This window comes from Crocuta crocuta, unplaced genomic scaffold, assembly GCF_008692635.1.
Source record: "Crocuta crocuta isolate KB4526 unplaced genomic scaffold, BGI_CrCroc_1.0 scaffold61, whole genome shotgun sequence".
Lineage (NCBI taxonomy): Eukaryota > Metazoa > Chordata > Mammalia > Carnivora > Hyaenidae > Crocuta > Crocuta crocuta.
In genome coordinates this window covers 2,028,473-2,055,465 of record NW_027528369.1, presented here as the reverse complement: position 1 = coordinate 2,055,465, position 26,993 = coordinate 2,028,473, and the positions used below count along the sequence as shown (strand labels likewise).

The window sequence follows — 26,993 nt, the reverse complement described above, 5'->3', positions numbered from 1 at the left end:
CCCACATGTGAAACGTCAGGTCGGTGCGAGTTCTAACTGCCAGCAAGCCTTCCAGTTTGGGGGACTATCCATCCAGCCATTTCCCAGTATTATGGTGTATTACTTAGGGGAATAGCTGTGCTCTAACAGAATGACCCCAAGTAACGGTGGCAGGAAAATGACAGAATTTTATTCGTCTCTCATGTCACAGCGCAAGGTGACAGGTTGCTTTGCTCCAGAGAGTCATTTAGAGATCCAAATTCCTACCACTTCNTGCTTCGGATTCTGTGTCTCCCTCTCTCTCTGCCCCTCCCTCGCTCACACTCTTTATCTCCCTGTCTCTCAAAAATAAACATTTTTTAAAAATTCTTAATTGGAGAGGACCTGCAAGGTCAACCTTCACTCACATCCCATTGGCCCCGATGAAGTTCCAGAGCCACATTTAATTGCAAGGGATCCTGGGTAATGCTGTTTCTCCCGTGGGAAGCTCAGACCACAGCTTCAGCTCTGCTGCCGGGGAGGAAAAGGTGGCTGGGTTCTGACAGGTGGTTGGAAGTTTCTAGTCACATGTAACAGACCAAAAGGGATATTACCTCTGAATAAGATCAATGCCACACAGTCACAGAGTCAGCAAATATTTATTAAGTACCTACTCTATGTCAGAGACTTTTTCTTATAAGTGTTAAAGAAGATATTGTTAACATACTGTGGGTGAAATTATGCAACACTATAAACACATTTTTCCATTGTTTAAAAATTTTTAAGTGTATTTTTGAAAGAGAGAGAGTGAGAAGCACGAGCTGGGGAGGGGCAGAGAGAGAGGGAGTCACAGAATCCAAAGCAGGCTCCAGGCTCTGAGCTGTCAGCCCAGATCCCGGCATGGGGCTCAAACTCATGGACCACAAGATCATGACCTGAGCCAAAGTCGGACACTTAACTGACTGAACCACCCAGGCGCTCCTCACATTTTTCCACTTTTGAAAGACTTTTTGCTCTTTCAGGTAATAGAGGGCAGAGTGGGGAAAAGGCAAGGTATTTTTTACTTTCATATTGTGGAAAAAAAATATTCACACCTGTCAGTTTCCGACAGCTGGTGTTATTGTTGTTCTTATGGGTAAGCACACACCAAATCCCCTTAGTTATTTGGATATTAGTCTCATAAATCATAACTTGCCTATAGCATGTTTGTGATGCTTCAGGAAGATCTTTTCAGAGGAGGAAACTAGATCATCAAGATTAAATTCAACTTCAAAGATGGGTTTTCCCCCCAAAATAATTAAGGCAACCAACAGGGCAAATTTCGCTGTTATTCCCTTGATTTGGTAGGTGACACCATCTTCAGGATGGCTGTACTCAAAGCAATGAACAACCACATGGTGGCCAGAAAATGTCATGTGACTCTGGTGGTAGACACGGGGATGCAGGAAATACTCCAGAGGCACCAGGAACACCTTCTTAACTTCATCGGGATTAGGCTGGGCCTGGAAGTTGTGGTCTATAAATCCTACAACAGGGCTTATCAGCGTATCTCTCTGAAAGCAGAAAACAAAATACACGACTGAAGAAGAGCTGATCGTTTCAGATGCTAAAATCATGCCGCGTCTAGGAAAATAAGAAAATGGTCCAAAGCAGTCAAGCACATAAGGTGTGTGTGAAAGGGAGGAAGAATTTGCTGCAGACATGAATGAACTTCATGCTCCCCGTGAGGCGGGGGGACATGCACGAGGCAGCATCTGTGAGGTGACTCCGAACGTACCAGCATCATCTCTGCGAAGAGCAGCCGGGCAATATTATAAAGATGTGGTCCCTTGCACCTAGCAGCTGCATTTGTGCAAGTATAGCTCTCTGATAAATTCCTACCAGCGAGGGAAGACACAAGACTGAAGCATTATTTGCACTGAAGTGACTACTTCTCCGGACATTTCAGCGTAGGTCAGTTAGGCATGTATCCAACAAGGGGGTCCTCTCGGCCCTGAAGATGAAGGTGACAGATACCACCTGTCCCCATCAGTGCGAACGAGGACATGCCATCTGACCAAGAGAAAAGTATAGTGACATTTTCACTGTGGCGTATACCCAATTATGGGAAATTACACTTATATATGAACTCTTTTATATAACATAGATGACTGTGTGTGGGGTGGGGATTTCTATTTATAAACACAACTGCTTGCAAATGAATGCAAGGTATTGTGAAGTGAAAGACCCCACTGCAAACCTGGAGGGTGAGGCCTGGGGTTCTGGCAGGAGCTGCGTAAGAAGAGAAGAGCTGCGGGGCGCCTGGGGGGCTCAGTCGGCTGAGCGTCCGACTTCGGCTCAGGTCATGATCTCACGGTCCGTGGGTTCGGGCCCCGCGTCGGGCTCTGTGCTGACAGCTCAGAGCCTGGAGCCTGTTTCAGATTCGGTGTCTCCCTCTCTCTCTGCCCCGCCCCTGCTCATACTCTGTCTCTCAAAAATAAAGAAACATTTAAAAAAAAAAAAAAAAAAGTTAAAAAAAGAATTGCTGCAGAGTCTTGAAATGGAAAGTGAGGAAAATCTGGAGCTCCTGCGTGGCATCCCGAGAGAAGCCAGGGCAACGCTGGGAGACCGACACCATATTCCAGGGTGGGCAGGCCTGTGGAGAACTTCTCAGGGGAGCGACAGCTGACGCATGTCTAAGAACAGTGACGACTCAGACCGTTACGGAATTAATGGTGACAGTCAAGTGCGTGGGCCAGGAGGGGAAGGTGGGGGCACGGGCTTCAGCTGCCCTTTGGGTGGGAAATGTGAGGCCATAAGTGGGGCAGAAGCAGTAGCCCCCACCTGGCCCTGGGCGGACGCTCAGCCTCTTGGGTCACAGGGCGCCCCGGAAGTGGACTCTGAGCGATGAGGCCTGCAGATACGAGTGATTTCTGGGAGCACGTGAGGCAGGGAGGAAGCCGGGCAAGGGCAGCTGCGGCCGGTCACCTCCGAGCTGGACACTGATGACCCCCAGCACGGTCCCTGGCGAAGGAGCGCCTGGCTGAGAGAGTTCTCGGCCCTGCAGGCTCTCTGTGAGCAAGGGAAGGTGGAAAGCTGCCGGCGTGAGCTTTCAGAAGTACAGTGAGAGGAGTGAGAAAGGGTGTGGGAGAACCCGGAGTGTTCGTGCTTGCCGTCGCCGCGCCGTGGCCACAGCCTCGGGGGCCTGGTCTAGTCCCCAGCACCCTCTCTCTGCTTCTTTCTGCCCAACAGCCTGACCCGGAGGACGCTTTACCGATGGAAATCAGACCTGAGGAAACCTGCTCAAGGTCAAAGCCAGCTAGTGCTTGGCAGGAACCAGGACTCACGTGGCCTGCGGCCCACACTCCAGAGCACGGCGCCGGGGTTCTCTGAAGACCCAAATGGCGCCGTATCTCAGAGGCGGCACACCAGCCTTGCACACGGCTCACACACGCTCTGGAGAGTTCGCAGCTGCAGCTCGGACTTGAGCTCTTGCTGAGGGCTGGGCGAGGGACACACGCAACCTTATCGTAAGAACCAAACCGTTATAGGCACGGATATGGACAAGCAGCTTAGCGAGGCCAGTGCTGCCCCTGGACGAGCGTGTCAGAGTCTGAGGAATTTGGTGGGAAAAATATCAAAGCCACAAAGGGAGATGATGGTTTGAGGCCGAATGTTTCAGATGGATAGTCAGGCATGTTCAACATGGTTCAAGCTTAGAGAAGCGACAGCTTGGGTATGAGTGAGTGAATCAGCATCCGTGGACACCCAGTTTCCTCGACACAGGTGTCCATCTTGGAAGGAAGAAAGATGGCGGGTGCCCCGCAGACATTCTAGGACCGAGAAAAGACTGAATCTTGACCACCGGCTGAGCTGGAATCCCGCGGAGACTGGCTTAGGCTGTGGAAACGGGGCCAAGGCCTGCTTCTGGGCCCCTGGAGGAGGCCACATGCTCTCTTTTTATTTAATGTTTATTTATTTTTGAGAGAGAGACAGTGTGTGAGCAGGGGAGGGGCAGAGAGAGGGAGACACAGAATCCGAAGCAGCTCCAGGCTCTGAGCTGTCAGCACAGAGCCCGACGCGGGGCTCGAACTTACAAACCGTGAGATCACGGCCTGAGCCGACGTCGGACGCCTAACCGACTGAGCAGCCCAGACGCCCCAAGCCACATGCTCTCAGAAACACACCCGGGAAGGGACACGCCACTGAAATGCATGAAATGTTTACAGGAGTTGAAGCTTCAGGGATGGCAAAGTGAAAGAGTGAATGGAAACGTACAGGCCACATACGGAGAAAAAGGAGAAAGGTCTCCTGAGATTTTACAGAGAAAAGTACAAACCTGTATGACAAAACGACCACTGGGGTGGGCCTGGAGGGCCACAGCCTGCCTTAGGGTGGGGGAGGGGTTAGTGCAGGGGCAGGGAAAAGCCAACAGCACCCACTCTAGCTCTGACGCCCCAAAAGATCTCCAGACATGGCCATGTTCTCTGGGGGGCCAAATCACCCCTAGGTAAGAAGCACTGAATTAGATTATGCTTTTAAGTGTTTAATACAGGGCATTTTGTCCATTTAAAAGAATTGTGAGGTTTAAAGAACAAAGCAAGCCTTGCTAGCACCTCTGAACACAGTACACCTTTCTTTTTTTTTTTTATTTATTTTTATTTATTTANACAGAGCCCGACGCGGGGCCCGAACCCACGAACCGCGAGATCATGACCTAAGCGAAAGTCAGACGCTTAACCGACTAAGCCACCCAGGCGCCCCACAGAGTACACCTTTCTTGAAGGCCCTGTGTTCATTCTAATTTCTTGACAGTGTGACTGGCATGACCCTATCAAGAGCAGGTCATTTTAGAAGCGCCCGGCTCCGGGAGGGTCTGGCCCACCAAAGTCTCCTGGTGACCTGACACTGTCCCGTGAAGACTGTTGTTACCCCACCACTCCCAGGCCGAACTCAGTGGCTTCCGGGCACCTCGGAAGTGGAGTCCCTCTCACTGTGGGAACCTGTAACCACCATGGTTCAATCTGGCAATGGGGTTTTCAGAGAAATCCCCAAAGTGTGCCGGTGGATTTTGCAGACGCCAAGCGGAAGGGGTTCCCGTGAGAGAACGCAGCTGCCTAGAAGGTCACTGACACATTCCTTGTCCTAATCCCACATTTCCCCTCCCAGTTAGGAAGCATTTATTTGAGGGGCCATTAGCTTCTTCCCCACTAAGTCTCCCCTGAGTGGTGACCTTCCTGTTTTTCAAATGGGCCCAATTAAGACAGATGTCTCAGCAGCATTGACTGTGACGACACTGTACCGCCAACACATCAGGCCAAATGGAACATGACGGTCTAACCCGCTGGTGTTCTAATTGCATCAGAGGGACTCTCCTCTTGAAATAAAAATTTACCTGGAGGCCCAATGTATAAAACATACGGTCTATGCCTACCTCTGATATGTGATCAGAACACTTTGCCTTTGTGGTAGTCTTCCTCCGAGCCCACAACCCCAGCCTAACCATGAGGAAAACATAAGACAAGCCCAAATGGAGAGGCATTCTACAACATTCCTGACTAGTGCCCCTCGAAAGTGTCAAGATCAAGTCAGTCAGGTAAGCATTGGACTCTGGCTCAGGTCATGATTTCGTGGCTTGTGGGTTCGAGCCCTGCATCAGGGTCTGTGCTGACAGCTCGGGGCATGGAGCCTGCTTCGGGTTCTGGGTCTCCCTCTCTCTCTGCCCCTCCCTGCTTGCGCTCTCTCTCAAAACAAATAACCTTAATATTTAAAAAAAATAAACAATAGAAATGAGTATATTCAGGACAAATTTGACATACTGGTGGCCTCCAAGGGGCTAAAATTTGGTCTACAGCATGCTCAAGTGAGTGAGGTTTCTTCAACTGAATTCTCAAAAGAAATGCCAACTGGTGAAAAGTAAATGGAAACTGAAAGAACTCTGAAGCATCGACAGGGTTCCACAGAAACCAGTTTGAGAACCAGTGGTGGAGTTTGACCCTTTCATTTCTGGACGGCCCAAGAGGGGCCCCAGTGGGGAAATGGGTTTTGCCCAAAGCCACTGAACTCACAAGAGCCAAAGTCCACATGAGAACCAGTCTCTTAACTGTGCACAGCACAGTCGAGGATCCTGTTTGGCCAAGCAAGGAGTGCTGAAGCCGGTGGATCCGATCCCCAGGGGTCCCCCCCCAACACTCACCTCGAGGAGATAGGGCACAAGGCGGCAGACGACCTCTACCTGGCAGGGGCGCAGCCCCACTTCCTCCTGGGCTTCCCGGAGAGCCGTGGCCACAGCATCCTCGTCCGTGGGTTCACGCTTGCCCCCGGGAAAGCAGACTTCTCCAGGTGACCTCCTCAGCTGGGTATGAAAGAGCAGAGCAGCAATGCGGGCCTCTCCCTCGTTCAACAGGGACGCCCTGAACTCCTGTTTTGTGTCGGAGGTCATTCCCGCCACACCAGGAATGCAAATCCAGGTTCCATCAGGAGAACCCTAACTGGAAGCTAGGGGACCGGGGTTGGTTCTCAGCTCTGCCAAACAGCACAGGAGAAGCACTTCGATATATTTTTCTAACAGTGAGGACAAACAATAGTAGAAAATTTACATGACATGAAATGAACCATCTTCAAGTGAACCACTCAGTGACATCTAACGCATCCACAGTGTGGCGTGAGCACTGCCACTACGTGGTTCCGGAATATTTTCATCCCAGAGGGAGACCCTGTACTCACTAAGCGTCTGCTCCCCATCCCTCCCTACCACACCCCTACTTTTGGTGTCTGGATTTACCGACCTCAGGCTATTTCATATAAATGCAATCATATGACATGTGACCTTCCTGTCTGGTTTCTTAGACTCAGCATAATGCTTTTAAACTTTTTAAATTTTTATTTTAAAAAAATTTTTTTAATGTTTATTTACTTTTGAGAGAGAGAGAGACCGAGCACGAGCGGGGCAGAAGCAGAAAGAGAGGAAGACCCAGAATCCAAAGCAGGCTCCAGGCTCTGAGCTGTCAGCACAGAGCCCGACGTGGGGCCCGAACCCACGGACCGTGAGATCATGACCTGAGCCAAAGTCGGATGCTTAACCAACTGAGCCACCCAGGTGCTCCAAACGTTTTCAACTTTTAAAGTTTTAACTGAGGTATAGTTGACATAGAATATTAAATCAGCTTCAGGTGTATAATATCGTGATTCAACGATTATATACATTACATCAAAGTGAGGTTTTCTGACTCTTCCATGTTGCATCACGACATATCAGTACTTTTTCTTCACAGAACACTTTTCCACTGTTTTTTTTTTTTTGACAGAACACTATTCCACTGTTTCCACTGTGTGTATACGTCCCAGTTTTTTATCTTTTCCGAAAAATTTATTTTTATTTTAGAGAAAGAGCACAAGTGGGGAAGGGGGGCAGAGGGAGGGAGGGAGAGAGAAAGAGAGAGAGACAGAGACAGAGAGAATCTTAAGCAGGCTCCACACTCAGCATGGAGCCTAACATGGGGCTCGATCCCCTGACCCTGAGATCATGACCTGAGCCAAAATTGAGAGTCTGACGCCCAACTCCCTGGGCCACCCAGGCGCCCCCACAATTTGTTCTCTCTCCATGCATTTGTGGATATTCAGGCCACCATTATACTGCTATCACTTCCACTTTCTGACAAGGGAAGGTTAAATAACACGGGCAGGGTCACACAGGGGGTGTGCAGTGGAGCTGGACGGCACACCAGCGTGTGATTCTACACCCCATGCTCTTAACCAGCCCACCAGACACTGATTAAGGGCTTCCTGGAACACCAGAAGTGCGGTCACCTGAGCCAGTGGCAGTGACAGTTGCTGGTGCCTCCGTGTCTCTTTGCATGGGAAGGATCAGGAGCCCCTTCTCCCTGCACTGCCCCTCCCCCCTCCATCCTCGATTCCACGCCTCCCTGACTTCAGAACTGGGGCTCCATTTGCTGCGTCCTCAGTCGCTTTCTCTCTCTTGTCTCGGTCTTGTTTTCTCTCATCTGGGCCAGAGGTGGAGAAGCATATCCCCTCGTGTGGGACCAAATTCCTCAGCAACTGTGACCTCAACTCATTGATGCTCACTTACGCCCAGCTCCCGGCATCCTCTCTCTACTGAACTGTCAAGGAGGCCTCAGGCTCAGAGTCCGGGGTGGGCCTCTTCTCGACAGGGCACCATGGCGGGTGGGGGGAGGGGAGTAATGTGCTGCACATACCTCCCAAGGCCAAGTACCAAGTACCTCCCAGGGTCACAGTCACAGGAACTGGTGGCTGTAGTTCACGGCACAAGGCCTGGCCCGTATGAAATATTTATTAATGTGAGGCCAGTTCTTGATGGTTAGAAACCAAGAGGTCCTGTTGGCATTTTTAGCACCAGGGCCCATATATCTGTGTAAGAACAAACCAGGTGCCATTATCAATTCTGCAGCATTCCAGAATTTAAAGTCCCATTTGAGCAAGCTTTTTAAAAAAAACAAAAGAAAACACGGTAAAGTTCCTCTCTGCTAATAAATCAATGACACTGCAGGAATTGCCACAGTACGTAGAAATCACACACATCTTCATGTCAATTAGAGTTATGAGCTGGTGGAAACAAAGCTGAGGGATAGGTTTCTGCCATCTTGACTACTGACCACCCCCATGCCCAGGAAAGAGACGGTCTGTAAGATCACCTCGGACAGAAGAACTCCATTCTGTTAGCTCATGCAGCAGCAAAGCAGTAGTGGCAGAAGGCACTGACTGGGAATCATCAGCCTTGACAGAAATACTGCCCTGATGTAATGGCTATTTCAAATGATCTTAAGAAAATGCTACACTGTTTTGGGGGCGCCTGGGGGGCTCAGCTGGTTAAACGTCCGGCTTTGGCTCAGGTCATGATCTCACGGTTCGTGGGTTTGAGCCCCGCATCGGACTCTGTGCTGACAGCTAGCTCAGAGCCTGGAGCCTGCTTCAGATTCTATGTCTCCCTTTCTCTCTGACCCTCCCCTGCTCATGCTGTCTCTCTCTGTCTCAGAAATAAATAAAACATTAAAAAAAAAAAAAAACAAAGAAAGAAAGAAAATGCTATGTTGTTTTGAAGAAACAGACAGCTCCTACAGCAAAGAATTATCCAGCCCAAGTGGCCATACCATCAAGGTTGAGAAACCCTGACCTAGAAGTATTTCTAATGACTTGCTAACTACCTACTTATTTTTCCTTCTAAAACTTCTCCAAAAACTGCCACGCTACCCTCTGGCTTCCTGTCCCCCTGAACATCACAGTCTTCAAAGTCCATGTGAGAATCCATGGACTCAAAATGCGTGCAAGTGACGGATTCGGCGGGGTTTTCGGATGTCCTGGAATTTTAATGGCAGGGGGGCTTTCTGTCACCTACCTTCTCTGACCGGAGGGTAAACAACAGATAGAGTTTTCCTTCTTTCGCCAACAATGGTATAAGGACGGAGTATTTGTCGTAGGACAGGTGAGAATATCTGGTCCCAGCATCATGCTTTTTTAAGCGGGCCTTAGCATCATCTATCAATCCGTCTCTGAAACGGAAGCACACCGAACTCTTTAGTAAACAGTTATGATAAAAAGCTCCCAATCCTGCCTATGATTCTGGGGTGCCTCTCGGAGCCTCCCAGGGCTGACTCCCATTGTATTTTTCAATAACGTGGCAGGAATATTAATATCACCCCAATGGCATGACAGTGGGCAAGATAAAATGAGCAAGGGGAAAAAAACCTGCTAACAATACAGTTTAGTGTATGCGTTCACTTTGAAAACTAAGTTGAAATTACAGTAAAAGATTCTTTCAAAAATGCAGCAGTTACCTGTTGAAATCCTTGGTTCTATTCCTAGGACAGGTTTGGTGAACCGGTCATTGCAAGCGAGCCCCCTCTTAGCCTGAGCCTGGCCCTCATGTTACCAAACCCTTCTGTCTTCAATTGCCTTATCAAGCTTTAAAAAAAAAAAGGGGGGGTTAAAAACCCTTCTGTCTTCGATTGCCTGAAAGTTCCCAAACTCCAGGGGCAACAGATTCACCGTGTTCCAACATAGATCGCTGCGCCCACCCCGGAACGGTGACTCAGTACGCTTGGGGAGGGGCCTGGGGCTTAGCATCCGACTCCCAGCGCTGCTGATGCCACTGCGGTGGGCCAGAGGAACCCACTTTGAGAACCATCGCCTGATACCATGCAAGTATTTGGATCTGTAACCACGTTTGGTTCCCTGAATTCATGACTTTGAACGTTCTGGTCCTCTTGACTGGTGTATTTTGTTGCTGGTCTGTGTAGTATATAGTTTAAATAGCATCCCTGAAAATCCATGTCACCCAGAAGGCTCAAAATGCGATTTTATTTGGAAGTAGTACCTTTGCAGGTGTAGTCACGAGTCTCTGAGATGAAATCACTCTGGATTTAGGGTGGGCCCTACGTCCAGTGATTGGTGTCCATAGAAGAGGAGATGACATAGAGACAGACAGACACACACACACACACTCACACACACACACACACGCACGCACGCACGGAAGAAGGCAATGTGAAGACAGAGGCAGAGATTACAGTGATGTGACCACAGGCCAAGGAACATCAAGACCCGTTGGAAGCCGCAAGAGGCAGGAAACTCAGCCGTCCAGGCTTCTGGACTACGGCAGGATGAATTCCTGTTCTTTTAAGCCTTCAAGTCTGACACTTGGTTACGGCAGCCCTAGAAACTAACAGTTTGGTTTTAGTTTTGCTCTGGGAAAGGCAATTTTGCAGAGTGGGCAAAATCAGATATTCGAGGGGCACCTGGGTGGCTCAGTCGGTTGAGCGTCCGACTTCGGCTCGGGTCATGATCTCCCGGTTCGTGGGTTCGAGCCCCCCGTCGGGCTCTGTGCTAACAGCTCAGAGCCTTGGGGCCTGTTTCAGATTCTGTGTCTCCCTGTCTCTCTGACCCTCCCCTGCTCATGCTGTCTCTCTCTCTCTCTCTCAAAAATAAATAAAATATTTTTTAAAAAAAATCAGATATTCGAGTCGGGCAGAACTGCGGGTCAAGTGTTTCGGAATGAGCTCTCCAGGCCGTGCCTTCCTCCCCTGCGACATGCTTGAAGGTGTCTGTGCACACGCAATGACACTGCTCACATACTGTGACTGGCACTCTGCCAGCGCCTAGTGGGTGGTGCCTGCCGTCACAAATGTATCTGGCAGGAGATAGGCAGTTGTTTGCGGGAGGTGTTTGCTTTTCTCCGGTTTGTTTTTTGGCCTATTTCTTCATGGCAGGATGCTCACTAGAAGGGGCTGGGCGACAGCAGTGGATTCCAAAAACACCAAACGCCCGAAAATAACCACAACCCGCCGGCACTGGAGGGGACTCCGGAGTGTACCCCATTCACACGGCCGCCCCCCAGAAGACTGGCCCGTCAGAGTAGCACTGGACCCACCGAGTGTGGCTTTTTAGGAGGCCCCAGAACTGAACACTGGGACCAGCAGAAGCAAAACCCGCAAAAGCGTGTCTGTCCACGTTAGGGGCTGGTCCGTGGAATAACCACCATACAGACGGCACCGTAGCAGCCTTCCTGTTCTGAGCAAGGGCTCATCCTGCGCATTCCACGCTTTTCTCCATGCTCACCACAGCCCGGCGGGGTTAGGGCTTGGTCCCGCCCAGGCTCCGAGAGGTTGGGTAACTGACAGACCCAGGGTCACGGCTGGAAGTGGCCACCGGGACCTTGAACCCGGAGCTTCCTGGTGCGGGCTCCTGGTTTCTGGGATGGAATCCAGAAAAGCCCTAAGCTGAAGAGGAAAGGCGGCTGCGCAGGAGAAAGGGGCGCGACCCTACGATGCTGGGTGTGCGCCCATGGGTGCAAAGGCTCCGGGGCCCCGCGGGCGACCCGGGAGGCGAGCGCACCCAGCGCGGGCTCCGCACGCGGGGAGATGGGCTCGGCAAGAACAGTCCCGGCCGAAAGGCCCCGGCGCCGCGCTCAGGGTCGGGCCGGGCCCTGCTTGGAGTGCCCGGGGCCGGGGAGACTTTACCTGACAGGCTCCGGGGCAGGACCGGGTCGAGACATCTGCAGCGCAAAGTTTATTTCCGCACCCAAACTCCTCACTGGCGCTGGGCGGCCGAGTGGGCATGCGCAGAGCAGCCGCGGCCTGGGGCGGGGCGGGGCGAGGGGCGGGCCCTAGGGACTTGGGGGCGGGGCTTAAGGCCAGGCCGTAGGGGGACACGCCCAAGCGGTTTCTTCCCAGCTCCTTGATCTTGCACAGGAACGGGGAGCCCATGAGAAATTCTGAGGTTGAGCGTTGTAAAAAAGGAAGGGGGGGAAATGCAGTGTAGGTGTTTTAGGAGGACTCTGACACCAAATTCACTGTTGCTAGGAGGTTACGTTGGTTCAACTTTTCTGAACAGCAGTCTAGCACGTTTACTCAGCACCTACTATGTCCTTCGGCAGATCCCATAGCCCCGCAAAAGACACGTGGAACCAGCCTGCAGACAAGCGCTTGAGAGAGACAGCGATCAAACAATTACATAGATAAATCAGAGGCCTTTAGTCCTTGGGGGGCATATGAGGGAGAAACATGGGTGAACCAGGTCAGAGAAGGCTCACCATAGAGAATGAAAACACGCCGACCTCCAGAGCAGCTGTGCTCCACGTATGGTCCTGGGACCAGAACAGGAGCATCACCTGGGTGCTGTTAAAAATGTAGATTCCGAGGGTGTCTGGGTGTCTCAGTCGGTTGAGCTTCCGACTTAATGCTCAGGTCATGATCTCGAAGTTGGTGGGTTCCAGCCCTCTGTGAGGCTGTGGCGACAGCTCAGAGCCTGGAGCCTGCTTCAGGTTCTGTGTTTCTGTCTCTCTCTGCCCCTCCCCTGCTCATGTGCGCCCGCTCACTCTCTTTCTCTCTCTCTCAACATTAAGAAAATAAATTGAAAAAAGAGTAGATTGTTGGGCTCACCCCAGAGCTGCTGGATCAGAAGCTGGAGGTAAGGCTAGCAATCTGGGCTGTAAGGGGAGTGGGATATTTGGAAAGCCGCTCCTCTAAGGTGTGTTTGGAAAGTAAATAAGGGGAGAGGGTCCCCGGAAGAGAATAAGTTTGTACAGAGACCCCAGAAGGGGCTGGAGAAAGTGTGGCAGGGACCCTGCCTATTTATTTCATAAAATATAATTATATTATCATTATTTCATGGAGGAAGAGGTCCACAAAACCAAAAATTGTCTAGAGCCCATGAAATATCACCATGTGGCCATTGGACGTGGGACTGTTGAGCCACAATTCCTAAGACCTTTAAAACCACTGAACTCTGGGGCGCCTGGGTGGCTCAGTCAGTTAAGCGTCCGACTTTGGCTCAGGTCATGTTCTCACAGTTTGTGGGTTCGAGCCCCATGTTGGGCTCTGTGCTGACAGCTCGGAGCCTGGAGCCTGCGTCTGTGTCTCCCCGTCTCTCTGCTCCTCCCCTATTCATGCTCTGTTTCTGTCTCAGTAATAAATAAATATAAAGAACAAAAAAATTTAAAGTAAAGAAATAAAACCACTGATTTCAGATGTTGACCTTGCCAGTCCTTGCCAAGGCCAAGAGAGCCCAAACTAAAAGCTTGTTGGCATCCAAATAATAACGTTTTTCTGTTTGTTTGTTTTTATTTGTCCGCCCAAGGCGGACACTTAACCGACTGAGCCTCAGGTACCCCCCAAATATTAATGTTAATAGCACCTTCAGCCACATTAGTGAACTTATTAATCCTTTGAGCAACTGCACAAAAGAGAGTCATTTCCACAGAGGTGTTACTGTCCTCACTTCCCAGATTAGGAAATTTAAAAAATGTCTTGGTAAGGCCACACAGCTAGAGTTCAAGTTTAGATGGTTCTGACCTCTGTGTTCATTTATTTTTGACACCACTTCTCAGAGGCAAGTGACCTATGAATTATGTGGATCTGATTGTGATACCCAATATCCACTGTGTAGCAGCTATGTGCCAGACATGTCGAAGATGGGGGCCCATGACCTCTAAAGCCTCCTGGTCTATTGGGGGTAATAATGACATGAATGTCAGCTTTACTAATGCACAGTATGCTCTCAGCTCTGTGTGCGAAGGGATAGAAGACCAGTTCAGAGAATCAAGTTGAGGGCTCAAAATCACTGAGGATTTTACTGGCCCTTTTTTCCGACGTCCTTTGTCTGAATCCTCATTTTGAAGATGAGGCTCAGAGTGGGTGAGTGCCTTGCTCACGGTCTCACAGCAGGTAAATGGATGGCGCCTGGTTTTGATCCCATCCACTGAACTGCACACTCCAGCAGGATTTGAGAGGCAGGTGGAATTTCAAAGGCCAAGGCGGGGAAGTTGACATTCTGAGCCAAGGGAAGGGCAGACGCCAGGCGTGGGTGAGGGCTCTTGCTCAGAGGGGTAGGCAGCACAGCGCACTGGAACAAAAAGGGACATTTTTCAGAATGGAGCTCTGGGAACAGATGAAAAGGCTTTGGAAGCCAAAGCAAAATGGAGGTTGAACTTCTTCCAGAAGAGAGGGGAATAAGGGTTTCCTGGGAGATCTCTGTGGAAGCAGGGTGGGAATGAATTGAAAGTGGGGAGTGACCAGAGGAAAGTGGGGGAGGGGAGGCTCTTCCAAAAGCCTGGACCCAAGGGACAGAAAAAGATGCTTTAAATGTTCAGCAAAATTCACATACTCCCAAGTGAGAAAGTCAGAGTGTGGCAGGGGTCCGGGTTGCTTTAACGTACAATGCGGCATCCCGAGATGCTTTGCTGCGTACCAGGGCCCCGTCCACAGCATCTTCTTTCAAGATCAGAAATACTGCTGTAAAAACATTTCGTTTTTATGGCTTTCGTAAGGCTGGGAGCCGTAGCACAGGGAACACCGCAAGGTGAAGTGCATCATAATAAGATTATATATGTAGTGGTGTGGGTATATCTCTGCACCTGCAAAGCAACGCAGGCTTCAAGGTTAACAGGCAATGTCTTTTAGGGGAAATGACTTGTCACTGTAGTTTCTGCGCACCGATTTGTTGGTGGGAACATAATTCTGGAAAATGTGTTAAACAGAAGCAAAGTTGCATCAAGGTCCAGGCCAGCCCGCAATGCCAACACCTCACTGGTGTTTCTCTCAGAGTAGCACACCCCAGGGCGCAGGGTGGACCTTATCTACAGGCCACCCATCTGGAACCTTTATTTGAGCAGCACCCCACAGCCAGGCCTGGGTGGTACAGAGATAAGAAAATACCAATCAGCCTTCAGGAGCAAAGGCTGTCTGGGGAAAAGACCTACAACAAACAATTAACTTTAATCCCAGATAAATGCTTTAATCCAGGAAGGGCTAAATGCTCTGGGGTGGGGGAGGGGCATAGCGAACAATGAATTCTGCCTGGGCATGGGCAGTGGGGGGGGGGGCAGGTATGCTGTGGACAGAAGGGAAACTTATAGGGAACGTACACTGGGTGTTATTTTCTGAGGATATCTGAGTTTCCTTGGTTCCTTCCGCTTGTGGGAGGGTCTCTAAACTCTTGAAAGTCCTAAGGGAGCATCTCCCCTGTGCATCGGAGTCTGAGTACACCCACGACTGCTGAGTAGGGTGTTTGCAAAGCAGAGGCTTCCCCCTCTCACCCTGCCAACTCACACCCCCATCCTCCATCAACTCTCTTCCACCCCCAAATCAGACAGAGTTAAAGAGCCACGGTCTTCCCCCACTTTTAAGGAGAGGAAGTTGAAGGAGTTCTTTGAGGACCAGATTTAAACAGGAATTTCTCTACAGATGGGACAGGGGTCCTCAGCATCAAAATCATTTGGGGGCAAGGAGGCTGCATGAACACCTCAGTGCCCTAGATCCCACCCCAGAGATGGTAAAACCCACCCAGGAATGTGCATTTCTTTTCCGTTTTTTAAAAAAATTTTATTTATTTTGAGAGAGAGAGAGAGAACATGAGCAGGGCGGAGGCAGAGAGAGAGAGAGTCCCAAGCAGGCTCTGCACTGAACCTGATGCGGGACTCGAACTCACAAACTGGGAGATCATGACCTGAGCCAAAATTGACTGAACCACCCCAGAACATGCATTTCTGAACATGCTTCTCGGTGATTCTGCTATAAAAGTTGAAGACACTGGTTTAACGGCTCCAAAGGGAGACATTTGATGTTGAGAAGATAAAGGTCCTCCTTGTAGCTGACGTGGCAGCCTCGGGCGGGGGAGGGGCGACGCGGTGGTGCCTACCAATGTCAGGAGCTACCATTCCTGGTACCCCTGGAAAATTCTTCCTCTCTGGTCTTGGGAGCTGGTGATTCGGGCTGATCTGTCTCAGGGGAGGCCCCAGGGGGATTGACCGGATCATTTCGTAGAGAGTGGGCTGGACTGGGCTGATCCCTACATAATGTGGTCCTTGCCTTTTTTCCTATTAGACCCATTAGAAAGGAAAGAGTTTACGAGTTCGGTTTAGTACGTTCTCTGGTAAGTGCCCACTCCTGGCTAGGCGCGGCGTTGGGTGTCAGAGATATAAAGACACGCGACAGTTGGCCCTCGCTCTTGAGGTTGGCATCAGACACGGCGGTGAGTAGTTTTAGTCTACACTCGCATCTCCTGGGGGCTGATTCAGCCTGGAGGTTCTTGGACTGTGGCCTCAGGGATGCTCACCCCGGTGGGCCGCAAGCATCTGCACTTATATCTACACCTTCGGGCGATGCTGATAGAAGTGAAGTGTACACTTTGAAAGGAGGAGAAACGGAACTTGAATCTGCAAATAAAATCATAAAACACAATACAAGACAATCAAATTAAACAATAGGGGAAATGAGCCAGGCCCAGGAAGTCTGGGTAGGCGCTTGAGCCGAAAAGCCAATGACTTGAGACGGCCCTTGATTTCTGGCAGCAAGTGTGGACGAAGAATTAAAGGTTAGGTAGGGATTGTAGGGAAAGGCTTTTAGAACTAGATTACAGAACATGGGAATTGCTGAGAATTTATTTCCAGGCACTGCCAATGTGATTTTTTTTTCAAAGCAATTCATGGTGTTTTCATCCATGTTTAATTTTCATTGTGCAACAATAAAACAGATATACGCTTGCACATTAAAGTGGCTTAAATCTCTGTGTTTCCCTGAGCCAGAGAACGGATGGGCATATGCATCATTCATATATTTTATACCATTGCTGGCCCTCATTTCTGTGCCCCTTTAGAAATGAGATAAAGATTAGTTATGTTTGATTTCGTTACTGTCATGTAATCTCGGTGTAAAGGAACAATCAAGTAGGTTTAATCACCAGTAACAACTGTGCTGGGAAAATTTGTAATCTAAATGAAGGCTCTGCCTAGGACGCACATAATGGTGTGACTATGCCGCACAGTGACGAGCAGTCTGGTCCCAATTAGCTTGTGAATTAGTCGTGAAATTGGCTTCAGATTTTCCAGTGCATGTGGGAAGCCCAGTGTCTGCGGAAGAAGCACAGACTCTACTCCCCAGGGAATTCACCCTTTGTGTCCACACCTTGACCTTGGGGCTGCCACCGAGGACTCACAGCTTAGCCCTGGGTAAACTCACATCCCGCCTCCAATGCAGCCTCCACCTGTCACCTGTCTCGGTGCCTTAGCCAACGCGCTCTTGACGCCAGCTTCACCAGGAACCACGCTCTCTGAGCTCTGCTCGCAGGAAAGACACTCCGGCATGCACACTATGGTGTCACTGCAATAAAACGCTGCAGGGGAGCAGAGACAGGGAAGCGGACAAACCCTTCCAGACGATGCCGCCAATCTGAGGCTAGCCTCCGGTCTCATGTCTGTCCCATGGCTGGCCGCATCATGGTGTTGTCGGGGACAGAGGCTGCTGGTTATCGCTCAGGGTCTTCAGCAGAAAAGCCAGAAAAGGACACAGGCTGTTTTGGATCAATTTCCAGCAGCTGGTGGTGGACGGTTATACTTCCGGCAGCACCGTCCGATAGAACCTTCTGCAATGAGGGAAAGCCTCTCTACCTGTGTTCTCTAATGCTGCCGCTGCTAACCACTTGTGTGCTTGAGGACTTGGTGTGACTGAAGCATTAAAAATTTTGAATTTTAGGGGCGCCTGGGTGGCTCATTTGGTTAAGCGTCCGACTTCAGCTCAGGTCATGATCTCACGGTTTGTGGGTTCAAACCCTGGAGCCTGCTTCAGATTCTGTGTCTCCCTCTCTCTCTGTTCCTCCCCTGCTCGTGCTCTGTCTTTCTCTCTCTCTCTCTCTCAAAAATAAATAAACATTAAAAAAATATTTTTTTAATTTTGGGGGGATTTTATTTACTTTCAGGTAATGTAAATAGCCACGTGTCTAATGGCCACCAAATGAGCATGACCATTCCCGTCGTCTTGCAATCTTCTTGGAAATAGCAGCTCAAGTCCTCCACAGAGGGTACCCCAACTTAAACACACGCTTTGGGGGGAAATTCTTAGAGGTTTCTTCCTAGGGTATCTTTGGGAGATGGAGCCTAGAAGCAGGCATCCTTATTAATTCTTTTCTTTTACAACAATAACAACAAATGTGAGCTCACATTCCCCCCTGATCCCCCTCCTGTCATTAAAGCAAGCCCCTAGGGGCGCCTGGGTGGCTCAGTTAGTAAAGCCTCCCACTCTTCATTTCAGCTCAGGTCATGATCTCAGGCTTTGTGAGTTCAAGACCCATATGGGGCTCTGTGCCGACAGCTTAGAGCCAGCTAGGAACTCTCTCTCCCTCTCTCTCTGCCTCTTCCTTGCTTGTGCATGCATTCTCTCTCTCTCTCTCTGTCTTTCTCAAAATAAATAAACATTCAAAAAGGAAGAAGAAAGTACTCTAACGAAAAAAGAAAGAAAGAAACAAGCCTCTAGCAATGAAAGTGCTTATTTGTTTTTGGTTTTTAAAGTTTATTGGGGCGCCTGGCTGGCTCAGTCGGTTAAGTGTCCGACTTTGGCTCAGGTCATGATCTCACGGTTTGTGGGTTTGAGCCCCGTGATGGGCTCTGTGCTGACAGCTCAGAGCCTGGAGCCTGCTCTGGATTCTGTATCTCCCTCTCTCTCTCTCTGACCCTCCCCTGCTCACGCTGTCTCTCTCTCCCTCTCTCAGAAATAAATAAAAAACATTTAAAAAAATTTTTTAAGTTTATTTATTTAGTTAAGTAACTCTCTACCCCGCATGTGGCTTGAACTCACGACTCTGAGATCAAGAGTCGCACACTCTTTCGACACAGCCAGCCGGGCGCTCCTGGAAGTGCCGATTTGTTGATGCCTACTACATGGCTTGAGTTGTGTTGTCATGTGCGGGGCGCCGAGATTGGGTGTCATACCTGTCATTACTTGTTGATGTTCTAGAAGGGGATCCAAGCAAACTTAACCCCGTCAAGTGCCCAGTGGGAGAGCACTGTGGTCAAAGAACGTTTGGGGAAAGCAGCATGTGATGCCTCCCCTTGCAGATCTCTGATCTGTGTTAACACGGCAAAGTTCCCCCCGAGTCCAGCTGCAAGGAAGTCTCCTTTATTTCACGGACCCCAGCTCTTCTCTGGTGTACTTGGCCATGGAGTTCTTTTTGCCTCGGTAACACCCACTAGCAGTGATCTGACATCGTGCTTTTTGAAGGCACTTTGGGCGGTGCCCCACTAGAGCGATGAGTAGGGGGTTAGGGGAGGGATGCAGTTTCCTCCCAGGGATAAAGGAACCTAAAACACCGCGGTTCCTTATCCCCTTTACCCACTTTATTCTTCTTTGAAGCACTCCTCGCCGCATGATGTCAGACGTGCTTCTTTCTCCGGAATTCTCCGCCTCTCCCCACGAAAACCTAAGCTCCAGGAGACGGGGGGCAATGCGTCTTTTCCCCACCGTGGTCGCCTCAGCACCGGAGTATCAACACATAGTTTTTGGCTACATGTGGAAATGAAGGAAACATCTCATCTGGGCTTTGAAGGACAGGGAGGATTTTGATGGGCTTCGGCCAAGGTGCCTGTGGCTCTGGGAGGAAAGGAGCAACGAGAATAAAGCACTCGGAGGGTTGTGGGGAGGCCGGCTTTGCCTGAAGAAAGGGCGGGAAGCCAATAGTGGGGGAAAACTTGGGATACGTGGAGGCCAGCCGGTGGGGGCGGGGTAGGGGAGAGAAAGAGAGAGAGGCTGGCTTGCTAGACAGGGACAGCTCCTCAGGGTGGGTGAGATGTGGGGGGCACCCTCCTGGCTCCAGACAGTGCTGGCTTCTCTACTGGGGAAGCGGCAGTGCGGACAGGGAGCCACTCCCATCCTCTGGCATTCTGGCTCGGTGACCGGCCCGCAGTGTACCCACTGACACACAGACACCCAGGATGTACGCATGGAATTTGTGTTCATCAATTTTTACGAGAGCGTGCATTCCTAATGAACTTGCTTCAATTTGTCTCCAGGGAAGCAAAATGCATCGCATCAAACACGCACAACCAGACGCTCTCAAAGGATGCCACCTTCATAAACAAGGCTCAGCGGGACATTGACGGAGGAGGTGAGTCATCTTTCTGGGAAGAGGCATCTGCTGTCGGGACCGTATTTCCTTTCCGCACTGTCATTCAGAATACAGAAATGCTTCAGAGGCAGGGATACAAAGCAGAGCACATTGCTTTTATTGTTGTTTGTTTTTCTTCACAGTCAAAAGTAACATTTTGTTCCCCCAGATAGGTGCGGGCAGCTCAGTGGGCTAATTTGCATAGCCTCATGGGAACTGAGATGTTTACAGTTTTGCCTGCTCAGGGGTCTAACTCTGACCTTGAGCGGAGGTTAAAAGGTACGTCCGTTTAATAGAGGTAGGAATGCATTTCTGACCGCATCCTCTGCGGCGTTTCCTTTGCCACCATGACAGTGTGAGTTTTACACTCTATCGTCATCAATGAGAAGCACTTACGCTCGAGGGCCCGTGTGTGAGGTGGTATAGGAAAGTGTGTTCCTTGCTTTTCAGGATGGGTCTAATTAATCCTCAGAACCACTGTCCAAGGTAGAGACTTCTCTTTCTTTGCAGATGAGCATCCTGAGGCAGAGAGCAGGTAAACAAGTGAGTAAAAGAGCAGACACAGAGGGAGCTGGGATTTGCATAAAAGCCATTTCACTCTAATGGCAAAAATCCATGTATGACATTTTGCTCTTATCGAACATGGTGTTTTTTTTTAATAGTTTTTCTGTGGTTTTGTGTCTGACAGCTACTTAACATATGCATGTTTATGTACATATACATAAAAGGATGCCCTCAGCTGTCTTTTATTTGTAATGTATACCTTGCCTATTAGCACATGGCTTAGGGGCGCCTGGGTGGCTCAGTTGGTTAAGCATCCAACTCTTGCTTTCAGCTCAGGTCGTGATCCCAGGGTCGTGAGCTCAAGCCCTGCATCTAATGGTAAGAAAATGGTGTCAGGCGGTTTGCCTGATAGTAAAGCTACACAAGACTAGAGACGTGAGTTGCCTAAATGGGAAAGCGGAGGAAACTGTATTAGAAGCTGAAGGCAAAGTGGTAAGATGTGCGTGGCAGTCACGTTTGTCTGTGAGCCTTCAGGCGGCCAAGGGAAGAAAACAAGAAGCCACTTTCTTTTTCATTCCACATCTACATCCTGTTAAATATTTCCAGCTTACAAAGTCCTTGTAGAATGTCCACAGGCAATAGGCTCTTCCGGCCGCTGGTGAGGACCAGCGCCCCACCCCTCCCGTTTAACAAAATGCAGGACTGAGCAGGATCCAGTATAATCCAACAGAAAATGGCCTCCCCAGTCATCCTGCCCTTGGAGCTGACTCCCCATCAGAGCCTGGCAAGTCAAGGCGCTGTCCAAATCTCAGTGGTCCGTCAGGGTTAGACGACACACCCCAGACCAGACAGCCAGGGAGAAAGGGCCAGGAGCCAAGTGATACGGAGCGGAGACCACAACCCAGCCCCGGGCTGGCAGCCTCTCTCTCCCAGGGGCGAATGGATCACTGACCGGGCCTGGAACTCACCTACCCACACAGGCTGCCACATCTCCCCACATCACTTCCCCCCTCCACTACCAGCGCCTCCACCTTCTACCACCTGGTCAGACGCTGACGGAAGGAAAGGAAACCCCACGGAGGGTCCTGGCCCACTGCGCGTGGCTGCAACCTCACAGACAATAATACAGTCACTCTTTGACTCTAGACCCCGTGTTCCGTGAGGGTAGGCACTGCCTACCTGGTTCACATCAGCACCCTGACAAAGACCTTCTCTGGCCAAATTTCAGTCGGGTCCCTCAGAGCCCTCTTTTCTATGAAGCATCAACCTTACCCCCCGCCCATCCTGTTGTGGGTCGCCTAGCCCAATTTCACCAAAAATCCTGCTAACTCAGCTTAGTGGGGGTCACTCCACTCTTACCATCTGGTCAAGTTCCTCATCCCCCACTTTGAGGTATGTCCTTGACCCGTGATCTTATAAGACCTTGACCTCCACTTTGAGGTGTAAGGCATTTGGCAAGAATCCCATTAAGTCAGTTTAGCAAGAACACCACCACCCTTGATGTCCCCTCCTAGTAATTGTCCATCCACTGACCCTCCACACTCTGCTCACCGGACGTAAGTCCCCAGTTTCAGAATTGAGCCTCATCTCTCTCCTCTATGGTGATAGTCTTTTTTTTTTTTAATTTTTTTATGTTTTGTTTATTTCTGACAGAGAGAGAGAGAGAGAGAGAGAGAGAGAGAGAGAGAGAGAGCGTGAGCAGGGGAGGGTCAGAGAGACAGGGAGACACAGGATCCAAAACAGGCTCCAGGCTCTGAGCTAGCTGTCAGCACAGAGCCCGACGCGGGGCTCGAACCCACGAACCGTGAGATCATGACCTGAGCCTAAGTCAGACGCTTAACGGACTGAGCTACTCAGGCACCCCTCTGTGGTGATAGTCTTGACACGCATTGCAAAAGTCCTGAATAAAGTCTCCCTTACCGTTTTAACAAATATCAGAATGATCCAGAGAGCCCCTTCTAGCCGCGTGACCCCAGGCAGATTACTCAGCCTCTCTGAATTGCAATTTCCTCTGGAAAATGGCAGTCATCCTTATATCTGCCTCAAAGGGTTGCTGTGAGGATTGAGCGAAGCGATGCTCGGAATACACTTAGCCCTGGATCCCAGCACCCTGCTGGCAAGAAAGGTTCCGAGGGGAGAAGGGAGCTCAGAGAGGTAGACGGGGCCAAATATAGGGCTTTTTGGCCAGAGTCAGGAATTGGGAATTCAAGCCTCCGTTTCAAACTAAGCCCTTATAAACCATCCCCTGAAGATTCTCGCCTCAAACTGCCTCTTAGCTGCCATATTTTTGAAAACTATGTTTATGTAGCAGCTGCTGTACCAAAGCTTTGTGTTTTTGCGATTACTTGTCTGGATAACAGCTGTTGGTCCCTCCTGAAGCTCTGTTTACCTAATTTGGTTAGGCTGGTACACAGACAAATGGGCTTTGATATGATAAATGGTCCATGAAAGCAAAAGGCGGAGGCATACAGCACTAATTTCCATTCTATCCAGGAATAAAGGAAAAGGTTACCAGCTGTGAAAAACCAGCAGCTTAGAAGCAGATTTCTGATTGTCAGCCTGCTGGGAGATAATCTCGGCAGCGTGACCTGCAGAAGTGGTAATAATTTGCAATTATGTATCCGCCTTTCTCTTAGGACACACAAACCCTCTGCTAAATATTTCCCTAAACTCCGTGAGGCAGAGATGCTGGGAGATTATTATTTTGCAATTAAAAAGTCATCTTAAAAGAAACACTTTAATAATCTTGCTCATGCTGCACATTTGAGAAGCTTCTCAATCCCATGCTTTGGGGGACGGAGATGTTACCTGATTGTGTTACCTGAACACCTAAAAGCTTGCCGCTTGCATGCGTGTTTCTGCACTGGGCTATTTGTTCAATTCCGGAGCCAGGCAGCTCTGGTTTCCCTCTGCTGTGCTCAAACAAAAGCGTTTTCACGCGTGTGTCCTTCAGAACCAACCGTACATTGCTGAGTCCTGAAGGTTGAGAGAGATCATGGTGGCCAACTCCTTGTTTGGGCCCCTCCTACGTGCTTGATGGAGGAATGTATCTTACTGACCACGGTTCAGCAGTCTTGTCTTTTCCTGTTTCAAACTTCTTTCTAGAACCAGGGGAATTGCCAGTGGCTAATGAGAGCCATGCCTCTGTGCCAGGGGCACAGTGACAGGCCCTACTAGGAGCCTCTGAGCCAAGTAGGTTTTAATCCTGGTTTTTGTTGCTTGTTTTTTTAATGTTTTATCTATTTTTAAGGGAGAGTGCAAGCGGGGGAAGGTACAGAGAGAGAGAGAGAAGAGAACAGAGGAGCCAAAGCAGGCTCTGCACTGACAGCAGCGAGCCCGATGTGGGGCTCAAACTCATAAACCATGAGATCATAACCTGAGCGGGAGTTGGACACCCAACCGACCGAGCCACCCAAGTGGCCCTAATCCTGGCTTTTTGAAAGCCACTAACTCTGCAGACTTCAGGAAAGTCATTCCCCCTCTGTGAAACTTTCCTGTCCCTTTCTTGAAAATGCCTGTCTTCCGAGAGTGTTGAGAATACCAAATAAGAGAACATAAGCAGGAGCAATTGGGAAGCTCTAAAGGGATGCGTATATCTGCGGAAGGATTTTCACGTGTTATTTGCGACTGAGGCTCAAGGTCAGGTGTTCTGACCCTTTTCTATGCTGATGCAGAGACGGGCCTGTCCCCCTTCATGTCTGCTCACCCTAGAGCCAGAGGGGAGAGCGCTCTGCGTACATGCTCTCGTGTTCGCTCATTATTCACCCTCCACGACTGATGGGCATCCGTCTCAGAACTCATTCATGGCCCGTATGGACACCACCCTCCCAGCAGCCGGTTAGGATTAGGGCAGCTCAGCGGTCGTCTGAAATCCAGTGACACCCGCGTGGACCTAATGTCCTATAACGCCCCCCGAAACCCACCAAGGGGAAGACTGGAGTGACTCCGTAATGGCCACCCAGCGAAGCTTTCTTTGCTGACGTTAGTGTTTTTGGGTCTGAGGAGGGTCCCTACTGGGAAGGGTTCTGGAGATACTGATCCCACCAGACTTCGTCCCGGGCTCTCAGCTCTGCATCAGGTCCTGTAGGAGAATCGCTGGCCAACAGCCTTTCGACAGAAGCAGCCGGTGTCACTTCAGAGCCCAAAGTGTAGGGGATCCTTATGGTGGCTCTTCCCTGAGTCTTCCTACCCACAAGGCTAGGAGTCCCGCATGACAAACTACGAGATGGCATCTCAGGCTCCTAAGGGACAGTGCATTGTTTTCCTGGGGCTGCGGTTACAGGGTGTCACAAACTAAGTGGCTCAAACAAGAGACATGCATTATCTTACAGCTCTGGAAGCTCGGAGTCCAAGATCAAGGTGTTGTCTGTGTCGGTTCCTTCTGAGGGCTGGGAGGGAAAATCTCTTCCAGCCTCTCCTTAGCTCCTAGTGGCCTGAGCCGAAGTCGGACACCCAACCAACTGAGCCACTCAGGCACCCCTATGATTTCATTTTTAGTGTTTGATTATTTCATCTGGGCTTTTATTTATTTATTTATTTATTTATTTTTAAAATGATTTATTGTCAAGTTGCGGAAAGTTGAAATTAAGTACACACATCAGTTCATCAGCTTGTGCATAGGCGGGCATGAAGTCGCGCTGCTTTTCTTGTGAGAGGTGGGCTCTCCCAGGCATGACTGTCTCACAGGTTGGTGGTGACTCCCTGTCATTCAGCCTCATCTGGTTGGCTTTGTGAAGGACTAGGTGGGTCCCGCACCTCACCTTTAACTCTCTGAGAAGAATCACAAAGCAAAGACAGAAAGAAAAGAAAAATGCTCTTTTCCCGAAACCAAAGCGCAGATAATCCACTTGTTAGCACTGCTCACTTCCAAAAAGGAGTCTCTGGTGATCTTCCTGTTTGAGATTTACCTACAGATGAGGAAACCGGAATCTTGACAAGTGAGGTGGTGGCTTGTGCGAGGTCAGGGAGAGCTGGGTTCCGGAGCATAGTCTCCTATTCCGAGTCTGGAGGGGGCTGTTGGAGCAGATGGCAGTGGCCCGGTACATTGTCTGGCTTTGAGCACTGCTATGGTTCGAATGTTTGTGTCCTCCTAAAATTCGCGTGTTGAAATTCTAAAACCCAACGTGGTGGTATTAAGACATGAGGTCTCCGGGAGGTGATTAGGTCATAAGGACGGTGGCCTCATGAATAGAATTAGCGCCCTTATACAAGAGACCCCCACAGAGCTCCCTCCTCCGTCTGCCCTTCGAGAAGACAGTGAGAAGTCTGTGGAGAAGATGCCCTTTTCCAACCACACTGGCACCTTGATCTTGGACTTGCAGCCTCCACAACTGTGAGAAATAACTTGCTATTGTACATAAGCCGCCCCAACTGTGATATTTCGTTATAAAACTCGAACAGAGGAAGGCAGTTTTTTTTTTTTTTTTAAGTAATAGGAATTGATGTGAGTATGATACTTGCAAAGCTGAATGAGAATGGTAGATCCCTTGTGGTAATAACAATTGAGCACTTGAAGTGTGGCTACTATGGATGGAGGTATGCAGGGAGAATAAACTACACACCAAGTCTTGAATCAAGAATTCTGTTAACAAGGATTACGTGTTGAAATGATAGATACGATGTAAAATGAAATACATTTTTTAAAATGAATTTCTTGGGGCAGCAACTGGGTGGCTCAATCTGTTGAATGTCCGACTCTTGATTTTGGCTCTGGTCATGATCCCAGGGTCATGGGATTGAGCCCCGTGTCAGGTTCTGTGCAGAGCATGGAGCCTGCTTGGGACTCTCTCTCTCTCTCTCTCTCTCTCGCTCTCGCTCTCTCCCTGTACCTCTCCCCTGCTCATGCCTCTGTCTCTCTAAAATAAAAAACAATAATAATAAATTAAAACTAAAATGAATTTCTTGTGATTCTTTTTACTTTTTTTTAAAAAAATTTTTTTTAATGTTTTTTTTTATTTATTTCTAGGAGAGAGAGAGAGACAGCATGAGCAGGGGAGGGTCAGAGAGAGAGGGAGTCACAGACTGAAACAAGCTCCAGGCTCTAAGCTGGCAGTCAGCACAGAGCCCGACGCGGGGTCCGAACCCACGAACTGTGAGATCGTGACCTGAGCGAAAGTCGGACGCTTAATCGACTAAGCCACCCAGGC

At 49.7% G+C, this 26,993-nt stretch overlaps 1 protein-coding gene across 1 annotated transcript; it reads right to left on the bottom strand.

Annotated features, from left to right (window-relative positions):
* Positions 1-616: 616 nt before the first annotated feature.
* On the bottom strand, positions 617-12,010 carry NUDT7 (nudix hydrolase 7). The gene is made up of 4 exons (XM_077754048.1): positions 11,931-12,010; positions 9,311-9,464; positions 6,134-6,292; positions 617-1,511 (listed from the first exon to the last, which is right to left on the bottom strand). The coding sequence occupies exons 1-4, from the start codon at positions 11,963-11,965 to the stop codon at positions 1,143-1,145; spliced, it is 717 nt and encodes a 238-aa protein (XP_077610174.1). The 5' UTR covers positions 11,966-12,010; the 3' UTR covers positions 617-1,142.
* Positions 12,011-26,993: the final 14,983 nt, after the last annotated feature.